We start from the raw sequence: 14,644 nt of genomic DNA, 5'->3' as shown, positions 1-14,644 counted from the left end.
ATTGTATTAGGTATTATAAGTAACCTAGAGATGAGTTAAAGTATATGGGAGAGTATGCATACATTATAAGGCGCTTGAGCATCTGCGGGTCTGTGGGTTTTGGTGTCCTCAGGGGTCCTGGACCCAATTCCCTGAGGATGCCAGGGATGGCTGTATCTAATGGTAGAAATATTAGTAACGTTGCTACTGCGATTCTCCTCTAACTCTGCTTTTGGTGATATCCTCCCGGCACCTTGAAATTAGCCACGGTGGGAATATTTACACCACTCACATGGGCAAGTGCTCAAAACCAGGGCCTTTCCCCCCTGGAGAACCAGTTGTTGAACATTCACCGGCTCACCATGGCCCCTACCCTCCATTCCTGACCCACTTCGCTACATCCCTCATTTCCCACTCCTTAAAGTGGCTAGTTGCATTGCTTTTAGCTGTTTCTTTTTCCACTTATCCCCATATTTCTTAGTTGCCTGCTTTTACTGCCATGTCTTGATTTTTAAAATCTTAGACCTTGTCTATTGACTTCCTATTATGGATGACGGGCATCTGACTCTCTCCTGGCTCTATCTCCCCTCTTACCACACACACACACACACACACACACACCACTTCTGTCCTCCCAGCACATTAAAGCACAACTCTTGTTTAAATATTTGGAATTTCCATTATTACAACTATGTAAATACTGTATATAAATCATGCATTATGATTGTATTAGCTTTCTTATATACAACTTCTTTTCATGGAGTTAATAGTATTTTTAATTTGCTTGATTTCTCTATAGAACACTGGTTTTCAAACTTTTCTCCTTACCGGTGGAACTTGTCTTTCTAACATTTTATGCGAAACCCTACTATATACAGCAGGAAAATCAGAGCTGCCTAGTTTGAAAGCCTTCCCTGCAAGGCTGCCGCGGAGAGCCATGTTGGTTGTGTGCTGCAAAACTCGAGGGTCACCATTCACATAAACAGCAGTGTGCTTACGCCGCGATCATTGTAAATACCCACCCCATGGGGATGCATCCATGGTAGAAAGCGAGGTCCGCCTGGACCTATGCATGACATCAGGATTCTTCTCTGTGTCAAAAAGACTTACTCCCTTCCCCATGCAGGGCTCTGACCTCTCCCCATACTGAGTAGGTTCCAGGGATGTTGCTTCACCGGCCCCTCTGGTGCATCACCCACCGGCTGCTGGCCAGAGCTGCTGTTAGCTGATGGCCACCTATTGACTGAGTCTGTGCCCCCTCCGGTTTGCCTGGGCCGGGCTGGGTGCCAAAAGCTTAATGCAATCAGCATCGCTCTGGGATCATTCCGACGCAGCCTTGGGGATCCAATGCCAGGAACGGCTCAGTCCGAGAGTACGTGCGCTGTGGGAGCAGACAGTGCAGGGCTGTCCGCCCATGGACGTGGGAGCTGGAGGAGGGGAGCCGGCCAGTGACGAGCTGTGGGCTTCACAGAGCTCAGCTCTGAGGATCACCCCTAGGCGGGCGCCTGCATTTCAGGTTCAGCTGGGGAACCTTGGGCTTGGTGCTTAACCCTTCTGGGCCTTCATTTCCTCATGCCTCACTCATAGGGTTGTCGTAAGCGTTAAAGAGGATAAGGTGTAACTCTAATAAATCCCAGGGCCTCATGTGGCTCAGTCTCTGCTTAAAGTCTCATTTACAGAAACATTGTCCAACGGTCTGGAAGAACTTGGAAAAGATATTCCACTTTGAATTGCATCCGTCATGTCAAAGGGGATTCCATTCTTCACTGATACCCATCCTCTCCGAATCTCTAACTTCCCCACTGTGTGCAGCTTCAGTCAGGCTTTCTGGAGGGCCACCTCTGAGGCGTTTTCCTCTCTCACTCCTCCTCATCCCTCACCCTCCATCCCACGGCCATTTCCTCTTAGGGCTCTTTTTTCTCTGCCCATCCTGCCACTGCTGTGTCATACACCAAAGTCAAAGGGCTTGGAAATGAGCTGATGGAGATGCAGGCAGGACGTGGGTGGGGAGGTCATGGCAGGACAGCACCCTGCAGTCACGCTTGCGCCATCACGCTGGTGAAGTATAGGGCACGCATAGCAGGGCCTTGGCAGACACTGGTTCTGTTCCTCGTTTTTCAGTCCAGGAACCTAAAGGAGGGTGAGGTATGAGCTACCTGAGGTGCCTCTGACTGCCTAACACCATTCGCAGATGAGCAGTGCTTAAGTGAACTCTATTTCCTCCAACCCCCAAAAAACTAATATTAAAAGGGTGGAGCCTGGCTGATGTGACTCAGCAGTTAAGCATCAACCCAGGAACCAAGAGGTCACTAGTTCGATTCCAGGTTAGGGCACATGCCCAGGTTGCAGACTTGATCCCCAGTAGAAGGTGCATGAGGCAGCTGATCAATGATGTTTCTCTCTCATTGATGTTTCTATCTCTCTATCCCTCTCACCTCTTCTCTCTCTAAAACTCAATAAAAACATTTTTTTTAAAAAGGTGCAGACACAGCTTCTGCCTACAATTTTCCTTCCTTTCCCTGTCACCCTGATAGCCTCTAAGCAGGGACCTACCCTTCCAGCATCCCCCACCCCCACATTCCTTGTTCCATTTTTTGTGGACTCCATTCCCTTCACAGGATGTCTTTCAGATCATGAACTGAGCACTTACTATGTGCCAGGCTTATTAAAAGCTGGAGAGCCGTAGCCTGTTTGGCTCAGTGGATAGAGCGTCGGCCTGCAGACTGAAAGGTCCCAGGTTCGATTCCGGTCAAGGGCATGTACCTTGGTTGTGGGCACATCCCCAGTAGGGGGTGTGCAGGAGGCAGCTGATCGATGTTTCTCTCTCATCGATGTTTCTAACTCTCTATCCCTCTCTCTTCCTCTCTGTAAAAAATCAATAAAGTATATATATATATTTTTAAAAAGCTGGAGATTTGGAGACACAGACCCTGTCCTCAGTTGCTCATACATAGACACAGGCTGCAATTCCACGTGATGATGCTATCACGGAGGGAAGCCCAGAATGCTGTGAGCGTACAGAGGAGGAGCTCTTAACCCACTGAGATCAGGGAAGACTTCCTGGAGGAGGTGTCACCTAGCCTGTCCAACAACAATAACTGTCATATATTGAACAGTCTTTATAACGGCAATCTACACATTAAAAACCTTGCTAAGCACATTAGCTCATTTAATCTTCCCAACAATGCTGAGAGGTAGTCCTTGCTATCCTCATTTCAGAAGGGAAGAAGCCAAGGCTAAGAGAACTTCACTGACTTTCCCCAGGCTGCATGGCTGTCAGGCGGCAGAGCTGTGATTCAAACGCTGGCGCGTGTGACTCCGAAGGCGATGATTTACCCACAGGGCACTGTGGACCGGTGTTTAAGACGCACACGGAACAGGCCTGCCTCATCAGGGGCGGCACCGTTCAGGTCTCAGGCAGAATGAGTTACTGAAGCGACAGTGCTTAGGTGGACACAGGCTCCTGGAACAGCAGGAGAGCGTCTCTTCCTGACCCAAACCCTGCGGTAGCAGGTCTCCTGGGGGCAGTGGGGAGTGCGGGCACTGGGGAGAGTGCATACATCCACGTGTCTAGGTGTGTGTCCTGCCAGGGCAGCAGCCTTTGGTCATTCATCTTAACTCTAAACGTTTTTACTTGAGGAAGAGGCACCTGTTGCTGATTTGCACAAAGGTGGCGTATGGACCAGTAGTGTCCACCCCCGCTCCCCACCCCCATTACATTCAGTGCTGGGGAGGACACAGCCACAGGGCAATCTGGCCCAGCCTGATGCCGGAACTCAAAGACAAATCAGACATTTTATTTTTATTTATTTATTTTTTAATGAATTTGACTTTTTTTAAAAAAAAATCTTTGTTAAAAGTATTATATATGTCCCCTTTTTCCCCATTGACCCCCTCCAGCCTATCCACACACCCCCACCCCCCACCCCAGGCCCTCGCCGCCCCATTGGCTGTGGCCATGGGCCATGCACGAATCAGACATTTTAGCAGCCAGAATAAAGGCTCTCCGTTCAGGGCCATCAAACTAACCTCCTTCTCTCTCTCTTCTCGGCAGACAGGCAGGATTGAACCCAACTACCCCAAGGTCTGTGGTCACCAGGGGAACGTGCTGGACATCAAGTGGAACCCCTTCATTGACAACATCATTGCCTCATGCTCGGAGGACACGTCGGTGAGCAGGAGGGGTGCCCCGAGGACGGTGGGCCCACAGGGCTCTCCCTGCTTCCTCCTGGAGACCTTCCTCCTTAAACTCTCCTCCTCCTCCTCCCTTCTTTGCCCTTCTGACCCAGGATGGGGAGGGGAGTTAGGAAAAGGACTCAAGGAGCGAATCCATAGACTATCTGAGAGATCGTGTGCCATTAGAGCAATTTCATTTGGAGGTGTTGATTTTATGGGTGAGAATTAGAACAAGATTAACTATGTGATTCAGCACCTGTCCGTGGTCTCAAACAGAGAAAGGCAGTAGGGAGAACGTGGACAGGGAAGAAGGGGAAAGGGAAGGAACTGAATGAGGCATGAGGAGAAAAGCCATTTTTGCAGGCTGGGCATGGCAAATGCACCGTCTGGTCTTGTCCCCTGGGAGCCATGGCGTTAGGGAAGGACACTGGCCTGAGAACTGTCATCACTTGTCCAAGGACCCACAATGGTGGCCGGAATTTGAATTCCATGTCCCACCACTTCATTGGAAGAGAGAAGGAATAGAAGAAGGGAAATGAGGAGAAGGGAGCAGGGGGAGATGGAGGGAAGAGGAAGAGAGAACAGGTAGGACAGATGGGGATGGGAAGGAGAAAGGGGCAGAAAGAATTTGGAGAGGGGAGCTAAAGAATCCAGGGAGAGTAAACTTGAAGTTGTTTTCTGGCCAGCCTTCCCCCCAGCTCTGCTGGTTTTCACAGGGTGAGGTAGCATCAGGTGTTGGCAATCGCCTTCACATTTCTGTAGAGCAGTGGTTCTCAACCTTGGCTGCACATTAGAATCACCTGGGAATCTTTTTAAACTCTTGATTTCTGGGCCTCATCCCAGGTGATTCCCAGGTGATTCTAATGTGCAGCCAAGGTTGAGAACCACTGCTGTAGAGGGTCCCTATGTCTAGTCTCACATGGCCTTGAACCTTGTCAATGCACCAGCTTAGAAGCAAGAGGGGATTTCAGAGCATCAGCTGAGCTGTGAGGAGGGGCTGCCTGAGCCCCTAGTGTTCCCAGGTGAAGGAAGATCAGCCTTTCAGTCAGGTCACAAGCATCTACCTGGCGCTCACTGGCATATCCTGGGTACAGGTCGTAGGCTCCCAGGATATTGGAACTAGAAAGGACACCAAAGCTCATGTCTCCAGACTGGACTGTGAGCTCCTGAGAACAGAGGTTCTGAATCCCAAGCATCTAGCACAGAGCCTACTACCTAGTAAATGCTTAGTGGGTATTGGATGGCCTGGATGATTGGATGGATGGCTAGATGGATGGTGAGGCGGGTGGATAGATGAATGGATGGATGACTACACTGATGGATAAAGACATGACTGAATGGATGGATAATGGATAGATAGATGAATGGAAGGAAGGATGATTGGATGAAGGTGAATGGAAAGATAAATGTGTGAGTGAATAAATATAGCCCAACTAATCAGTTATCCAAAGAAAGACAGTCACAGTAGATAGTCTCCATTGGTAAATGAAGTTGGGGAAGGAGGTCAGCTGGCACAGTAGCTAGTCAATGAGAGTAGTGGGGAGGGGTTAGGAGAGGGGATGGGCTTGATCAGCTCCTGAAGGTTAAAGCCCCAAGAGGGTTTCTGAGAGCAGCAGCAGCAGCAGCAGCAAGAGCAGGGCCCATGTGAGCAGAGGATCAAGAATTGGTGGTGACACAGGCCATGAGGTTCGGTTACTTTCTTCAGCTAAATGGGGACAGTGACCAGGGTCAGAGCACAGGCAGGCCAGAGGATGGACACAAGGTGATGGAGCCCAGGAAGAACAAGGTCACTGGTTGCTTCTGGGGCTGGAAGGGAGGCAGCTGGAGTGGTGGGGGCTGGAGAGGTCAGTGGTCAGTGCGGGTAAGGCCTGGGCTCAGTGGGAGAGAGGGTAGGTGGCGGCACTGCCCATCCTTCTCTTGTGGGCGCAGGGAGCCCGAGCAGTGCCAGCAACCACAGCTGGCTCCGTCGCTGCTCACTAAGGTATTGAGTGACTGTCACAGCCATCAGGGAGCAAATGTCCCTGAAACTCAGGGCTCCCTTATACCGACCTCCTCCACCCAGTCTGGGCTGGACACTTTAACATAGTGAGCCCTCACAGCCACCCTGCGAGCCAGGCACTGCCACCCCCAAACTGAGGGTTGGGGGCAGGTCACACAACCAGGAAGTCGAGGAGGAATTGTGGTCCCACGCCCTTCCTGCTCTACAAGGTCTCATCATGACATGAACCCACAGAGTTTGTGGGAAGCCTCAGGGCCCTCCCAGTGTCTCGTGTCCCTCCAGGGGAGCCAGCCGGGACAGAGAAGAGCAGTGTCCCGCTTGCTGTGGGGAGGGACAGGTTAGGCCAGGGCTCTTGGAGTCACTGGCTGTCCTGGCTCCACCGCAGGTGGACACTTCTGCCTGAGTCAGGGTGGGGGTGGCAGGGGTTACTGGTGCTGATGGCCCTGCCCAGGTCTAGCTCAGCACCTTGTTTCACCTGAGAGTTGGGCACCACACGCTAAAGGACCCCAGCTAATAAGCCAGACATCCGTGCCCTGTGGTCAAGAAAAGCACAGGGCCCCAGCCCAGGCCACACAGGCTCCCTTCAGAGGGAAGGACCACAGGGTGCCCGCCTGCTCCTGGGTGCTGGCTGCAAAGCAAGCTTGGCCACGGACTCAGACTGATCTGGGACGGAATCAGCTTCACCGTGTACCAGCTGGGTGACCAGGCCGTGTCATTTACCTTCTCGGAGCCTCAGTTTTGCTCATCTTTGTAACAGTAATAGCGATGCCCTTTGGCAGTTGCTATGAGGATGAAAGGAGGTCTGTGCCTAGCGCTGTGCCTGCCAATCTCAGTCCTGCCCAGGAAACTCCACGAGCAGAGAGGCAGCATCACACCCCACTCCCTGAAATGCAGTGCAGAATGAAGTCACTGTAGCCACAAAGGTCAAACAGGGCTGTGTGTCCAGGACGGAGAGAGGGGTTAATTCTGACCAAGGTGCAGGCAGGGCAGAGGGGGTGAAGGAGAGCTGGACTCTGGAGAAGGAGGACTTTGGAGGCAGAGGAAGGGTTTAAGGATGTCCGAGAAGAGAGCAGAGGCACAGACCTGGAGAGCGTGCGCCTTAGGCAGCTTAGGCCAGTATGACAACACACCACAGAGTAAGTGGCTTATAACTGACAGAAAGTTATTGTTCACAGTTCTGGAGGCTGGAAAGCCAGAGATCAGGGGGCCAGGTGGTCAGGTGTCGCACTGTGTCCTCACACCATAGAAGGGCCTGGGAGCTCTCTATAGCCTCTTTCATAGGCACTAATCCAGTTCACGAGGGTTCCACCCTCATGACCTCATCACCTCCCAAAGGCCTCACTTCCTCATAGCATCACCTCTGGGGGTTAGGATTTCAACATATGAATTTTGGGGCAACACGAACATTCAGACCACAGCAGAATTCATGGGGAGTGTTTGGGAAACGGAGGTGTCTGGTGTGGCTGGAGCGCTGGGGAGCTGGCCAGGGAGAGGAGCGGCAGGAGAGGGACGCGGAGGGAGGCTGGGCGCAGAGAGAAGCCTGGGATGCCAGGGTGAGCAGCTGCACTTTGAAGTGAGGCCTGTGCTCCCCCAGGCATCTGAACATAAGCCGGGACACCAGGTGTGCGGTGTGTGGGTGACGCCGCATGCCCTGGGAGAGCCCTGGGGGGGGGGGGTGGGCAGGGAGGGGGATTAGTGAGGCTGAAGGGTCAGAACCAGCTTTGTGAAGGAGGGGCCCCAAGCGGCTGGACAAGTGCTGGAATGTGGCTCCATAGAGAAGGGGAGCACCCAGGGGAGGGTGTGAAGAGAAGGGACAGGGGTGGGGGGCGGGGGCTTAGGGAGGGCAGGGCTGGCCCAGGCTGCTCATCCAGAGCGAAGGAGGTTAAGTCTCCAGACAGAGGAGCTAAGCTCTTGCGCTGGTTGCCGGTCCAGCTGCCCAGAAGCAGCAGCTTGGCGCCCTGCTTTGTCCCACAGGCCTCTGCCCCTTCCCAGCCTCAGGGCCAAGGATCTTGGCCCGGAGCCCACAGGCCCTGAGGTGGAGGCCCAGGTCACACCAGGGGTCTGTGTCTCAGCTCTCCTGACTCCCCGCCAGCACTCTGAGCACCTCCCCCCCAGCTGTAGCTCTGCAGGTGAGGAAACCGAGGCTCAGATCCATCGGCGCTCAGCGTTTACCTCTCGGCATTCTCTCTGTGCAAAGCCCACGGGCACCTTGGCCAGGTCCCGGGAGGGGGATGCACAGGCAGTAGCGCCCGCAGCTCCCCGCTGGGTGAGGAGCCTGTGGGTCTGCCAGGGCTGTTCTGTGTCCCTCCCATCCCTCCCTGCGTGTCCCTCTGCGCCTCTTGGGCAGGTCCCTGAGACACCCTCCCTCAACCACTCCGCCCAAAGGGTCAACGTTACTGCACATCAGAAACGACATCCAGAACCAGGGTTAAGAGGTCAGTCAGCAAAGCTACCCTGTGCCAGGCCCTGTGCTACACCCGGGCCGGGTAGGGCAGCAGCCTGAGGGGCCCAGAGAGAAGCTGCTCACAGCAGGTCTTGCCCATGCCTTTTGCCTGTGCGCCCACTCCCACCCTCCACCGCCCCTCCGTGTCTCAGAACATTCCGAGGACACTGAAGGGATCTAGCGAGCCTCCACCCCCTCCCACTCCTTTCCCGTGTCCCCCATGCCTTGAAAAATCTCCAGTGACAGTGACGCCCACCCGCCATGTCCCTCGGGACCAGCCTTCCCTCCCCCAGCCTCCCTCCACCAGTCTAACCCACCCCTCCGGGGATCCAGTGGAGTATACCCCAGCCCGTTCCCAAGGGCTCCTGTCCCGAGGGAGGGTGGGGGCCGTAGCTCTCCTGGCATCTGGCAGAATCCAGTTCCTGCTGCTGCTGGGTGATGTCACCTATTGTTGAAGGGCTGTGCTTTTTATAGCTTCTGCGGCAGCTCGGGAGGGTGGCTGGCAGGCGCAGGGAAGGGCGCTCTGGGTTTCCAAGCCTCCTGCTCGCAGCACTTCTCCAGCAGCCGCAGAGGGAGAGGTTTCTGACATCTCAAGGAGGGGAGAGAGCGTCTTAGGAGAGTGACGGAGGAGAGAGGGAGGCAGGCTCGTCTCCTGGGCGGGAGGGCGGGGGGGGGGGGGGGGGGGAGCGGGGAGGAAGTCAGCATCTTCCCTTCGCCTTCTATTTCTTTGCCCCTCCATCCAGCGGCTGCCCTCACCCACCCCATCCCATCCCACCCCCTCCCCAGAGATGATACCCCTCCCAGAAGAGCTAGGGGTGGGATGGGGCAGGATGTCAGCTCTGCTGGAAGCAGGGAAGCCACCCACCCCCCTGCCCTCCTATACACTTGAGAATCACGCCTCTTGGAGCCGGGAGGGAGTGACACACTCCTAGTGATGGAAGGACAGTAGCCCCCAGAGGCCTCACCAGTGCTCTGGGCAGCTGCAGAGAAGCGGGCAGTGTGGCTGGTGTGTTAAGCAGCCAGGCTCAGGAGGCCAGGTCTAGGTTCAAATCCTGGCTCTTCACTTTCTACATGTGTGGCCTTGGCCCAGCTCCTTTACCTTTCTGGGTATCAGTTGCCTTGCTGCAAATTGGGGACCATATTGGGCTCATCATGAGAACAAAATGAATGTAAAAGTGTTTCATGGCTACTAAGAACTCCATGAACTGCTACTTTCTTAGCCTTAGCCTTAGTGGGAACCCAAGAGTTTAAATGATTTGCACCAGTGAGGGGTGGACAGAGGGCTGGGAGCCAGACACTCAGTACATGTTCTTTCTACTACATCTCACCCTGCTCAGTGAGCCCCCAAATAGGCCCTGTGTCACTGGTTTCCAAAAATGACTAAGCTGAATGCCGAGCTTCAAAATCCAGGAAAGAAATCCACCCCCACCCTCACCCTCACCCTCACCCCCCACAGGCCCTGCTTCCAAACCAGGATGAAAGGGGTGAATTCTCATCTATCCTGCGCACCCCCAGCTGGAGTAAGGACTAGCCCGCTCACCCGGTCAGGGGTGATTCATTGCTGAACCTGCGGATGGCCTCTGGGCTGTCTCAGGTTCTCCCAGTGGTTCATTCATTCAACAGGCGTGTCTCGGGTGCCTATTATCTGTCAGACACCGTTCCTCACCCTGGAGATAGAGCAGCGATGAAAGACCCCCACCATGTGTGGAGGAGGTGGCCGCCCAGTGGGAAGCCTCGCTGGTTATCTGTGCCCCAAAGAGGGCGATTTCTAGATACTTGGGGCCAGGGAGCTGTACCTTTTTCCTGGAATACATGAGTAGAAGGACAGACCATGCCCTACCCAGGCTGTCAGACTCCAGCCAGGGGAGAAGGAAGGGACTGGACAAGGGCAGGGGTGCAGAAGAGAGGGACACGGTAGTTTGCCCGATTCCAAGCCTGAGTTTGAGTCCCAGCTCCTCTCTTCCTAGCTGTGCAACCCAAGGCAAGTTTCCTAAACTCTCTGTGCTTCGTTTCCTTATCTGTGTAAGAATAATCATTAATTTCTAAAATAAATAAATAAATAAATAAATAAATAAATAAATAATAGCCCTAACCGGTTTGGCTCAGCGGATAGAGCGTTGGCCTGCGGACTCAAGGGTCCCAGGTTCAATTCCGGTCAAGGGCATGTGCCTTAGTTGCGGGCACATCCCCGGTGGGGAGTGTGCCGGAGGCAGCTGATCGATGTTTCTCTCTCACCGATGTTTCTAGCTCTCTGTCCCTCTCCCTTCCTCTCTGTAAAAATCAATAAAATATATTTATAAATAAATAAATAAATAATAGTAATTTGTAGCAGGGTCCGTCTATGTGTCCAGCTCCACAGGTACATTTCATTAACCCTCTAGCAGCTGCCTCACGGGACTCACAGCAGTAGATGCTCAGTCATGCTTCCTTCTGGGCCCTCAGGTGGCCTCTCGCACCTCCCTGGGTTGGAGGTGATTTGTTTCTCACTTTAGGAAACAGTTAAGTGGTCAGAAGATATCAACATTAACATAGACTGAGATGCTACCTCTTGTGTAGGTGAGTGGTGATAAACTCAGCTTCTATAGTAAACAGAATAATTGGCAAGAAATGGGGAGGTGGGAGCTGCAGGAGCCTAGATACTTGGGGCCAGGGAGCTGTACCTTTTTCCTGGAATAGATGAGTAGAAGGACAGACCATGAGTAGAAGGACAGACCATGCCCTACCCAGGCTGTCAGACTCCAGCCAGGGGAGAAGGAAGGGACTGGACAAGGGCAGGGGTGCAGAAGAGAGGGACACGGCGAGACCCTCCTCGGCGCTCTCTTCTTGCTGCAGAAGACATGAGAGTTGCTGTGATCTCGGCCCAGGCCCTGTCTCTGTGGAGTGGCTGGAAATCCTAAGGCCGATGACTGTGTGATGTAGTACAGCTAAACTGGATGCTTCCCGGGGGTGGAAGCCATAATGTACAATGTTTCACCCCACACTGTTCCAAATAGAGAGAGTGTGTGTGTGTGCAAATAGAGTGTGTGTGTGTGTGTGTGTGTGTGTTTAATTAAACTGCCCTGGCAGGTGTGGCTGAGTTGGTTGAGCATTGTCCCATTCATGGGCGGAGGTGGGTGTCGCTGGCTGATTTCCAGTCAGGGCACATGCCAAGTTTGTGGGTTCAATCCCCAGTCAGCGTGCCTACAAAAGGCAGCTAATTGATGTTTCTCTCTCACATCGATGTTTCTCTTGCTCCCTCTCCCATCCTCTCTCTCTAAAAATCAGTAAAAAAAAAACCAAACAAAACATGCTAAAAAATAAAAAGTAAGTCCTAAGTCGTTGGAATCTAAATCTGTGTCTTCTCCCCGCTACTTAGGACCACGGTGAGCTTCAGCGCCTTCTCAGAGCTCCTCCACACAGACACAGACAATAAGGACTCTTTGCTGTGTAACAAGCAGATCCCCTAAGTGGAACGTTCTTTCCTTTAGGAACAATGTTGTCAGAGGCACTGACAGGCCCTCACTAGACCCAGGCCCAAAGTCACCTGCAGCCATGACCCTCAATTTGTCAAAACCTGAGAGAGCCCCAGCCAGACACCTTCATAATCACATAATAATTTTAAAGAGGAGATGTATGCTGCATGTAAAATAGAGACAAACTTTATACCAACCAGGTACATCGAATACCAAGGGGAGACAAAGTGCACATGAAAAATATAAAGCACATCTAAAATTGGACGGACACAACAAAATAAATAAATTAAAATAAAATTTGACCTACATGGCACTTGCATATGACCCTTCGTTAATATTAAGCAAGCATTGTTATGTACTATTAGGTGCTTTAGTAATCTGCTTGGTAGGGCACATATTTTATCTTCATTTAGTCGTCATACAACTGTGATTAGAAGTATAATTATTTTTTAAATATTTTTATTGATTTTAGAGAGGGATAGAGAGATAGAAACATCAATGATGAGAGTGAATCACCGATTGGCTGCTTCCTACTGGAAGGGATCGAGCCCGCAACCCAGGCACATGCCCCTGGCCAGAATCGAACTTGGGACTCTTTAGTCTGCAGGCTGACACTCTATCCACTGAGCCAAACCAGCTAGGGCTAGACTCTAGCCGCTAGAGGTATAATTATTCTCACAGATGAGAAGACTGGGGCTGAGAGAGGCTAAGTAACTTGGCTGAAGTCTCACTGGTATGTTCAGAGCCTGGATTTCAATGTAGCTTGCCAGACCCCAGGGCTCTCTCTGTTGGCCAGCTGCTCCCTCCTCCTCTGTGCACAGAGACGCTAGTTTTGTAGCTTTGTTAACAGCCCTTATCAGCTGTCTTGCCTTAGCCTTGTCTGCACGTGTCTGCTGTCTCCCCCAAAGACTGTGAGCTACTTGAGACCAGGGACTGTACCCAGTGTCTAAAGGGTGACATAGGGAGGGGCTGCACATGTTTTGTTGGCTGCCTGTAACTGAGATGAGCAGGGCTCTGACCCAGGGGTCTGTGAAGGGGATGGTCCCAGGCACAGCAGGCTGGCTGGAGAGAATGCTTTTCCCACTTTTCCCCTCCCCTTCCTTCCAGAAATCCAGTTTGCCAGGCTCTGCTGGTTTTCCCGTGGAATTGAAGTAACGTCCCAGAGCAACTTCTGGGCAGATCCACAGTGCTCCGCCCACGCCCATCCACTCTTTTCCTCCAGCAAATCCCTTGAATGCTCAGGGATTGCACTTCCTTTCCAGCTACTAGGCCCACTGTGAACTTCAGCCCTCCTCTTAGCTCCGATCGCATGTGGCACCAACTGGTAGCGGTAGCGGTGGGTCAGAGTTAGTCTCTTCCCCCTAGGGACACATTCAGTGATGTCAACAGCACAAAAATTTGGAAGATTAATTTACACTGTCTCAATGTGCGCATGAGAAACCCGGGTCCCAGGAAGGAAGTGGCTGATACCAAACGGGGGTAAGACAAGAGGCCTCTTTCCCTCTCTGTGGGGCATTTTCCATCAGGGTCCCCCGAGCCCCGCCTGGGACGCTATTCCAGCAGTTACTGGTGAAAACAGCCCTGTCTTCTCCCTTGCAGCCCTGGCCCCGCAGGATGGGGATCCAGTTCAAGGCTAAGCCTGTAGGTTACTAGGCAGAGCCGTCACCCAAACAAGCCTCAGACTCACAAGGACTCCGAGCCCAGTTTACTTTAACCCGCACACCTCTAACTGGTACGCACACCTCAATGCATCGTCTAGACAAGGAGCATGAGCCTCAGAGAAGTTAACTGGCTTGTCCAAGCTTGTCAGTGAGATTAGAGCCTGGGTGGACCCCCACTTCCCAGCTTCCCCATGCGTCTGTGCCTTAACGTGGCCTGTGACACCACCCAGGGACACTCAGGTACCTGGCTGCTCAGGAATTAGGCTCTGGGGAAGGGTTCATTTTTCTGAGACACCCCAAAGCAGTGGTCCTTTGGGCCTCGGTGACCAGGTGTGACACACACAGCCTCTGACCTCCTCTGCCCCCTGCCAGCCTACTGCACACCAGCCAGGCTCACCTGCCGCAATCTCCCCAACTACTGTGCTGAACCCACACACACTGGTCATTTTTCTGTGTCCCCACCCTTCCCCACATCCCCAATTGGTATTTTCAAACCTGGGTTGATATCCTCTTTTTTAACCCTGCTTCTCCCAATCCTCCCACCATCACCCCCAAGACTGGATTTGAGGTTTCCCCCAGCTATGCCCCCGCAGGTGCTCTACTGGGTCAGCCCCACTGTATGCTGCTCAAGGGCAAGCATGGGGCAAGCTCAGCACCGTCCCATTGGCCAGCAAGGGCCCAGCTCATAAGAGGCCTGTGTGCAAGTAATGAGGCTCAACTCTGGTTCAAAGATCTTCCTCAAAGGCCAGAGGCCACTGCCCTGTCTCAGTCAACACTTGCACCCTGAATACGTGTTGTTCATGTGTGTACCCGCTTCCCTGCTGTCCTTGAGAGACAGGATGAGGCCCTGGCCAGGTGGCTCAGTTGAAGCATCATCCTGTACAACAAAAGGTTATGGTTCAATACCCAGTCGGGTGCATATGTCTCTCACACT

The 14,644-nt window shown here is 52.8% G+C and overlaps 1 protein-coding gene across 1 annotated transcript in view; it reads left to right on the top strand.

Annotated features, from left to right (window-relative positions):
• CORO2B (coronin 2B) overlaps nt 1-14,644 on the top strand; it is a 130,902-nt gene that overhangs the window by 100,462 nt on the left and 15,796 nt on the right. The window contains exon 3 of the mRNA XM_081084086.1: nt 4,034-4,150. Coding sequence (XP_080940212.1) covers nt 4,034-4,150 — 117 coding nt within the window. The remainder of the gene's footprint in view (nt 1-4,033; nt 4,151-14,644) is intronic.

This window comes from Myotis nattereri (genome assembly GCF_964212035.1).
Source record: "Myotis nattereri genome assembly, chromosome: 1".
NCBI classification, from domain to species: domain Eukaryota; kingdom Metazoa; phylum Chordata; class Mammalia; order Chiroptera; family Vespertilionidae; genus Myotis; species Myotis nattereri.
The sequence above is the reverse complement of the archived record's forward strand: the minus strand, read 5'-3'. Positions and strand labels throughout refer to the sequence as shown.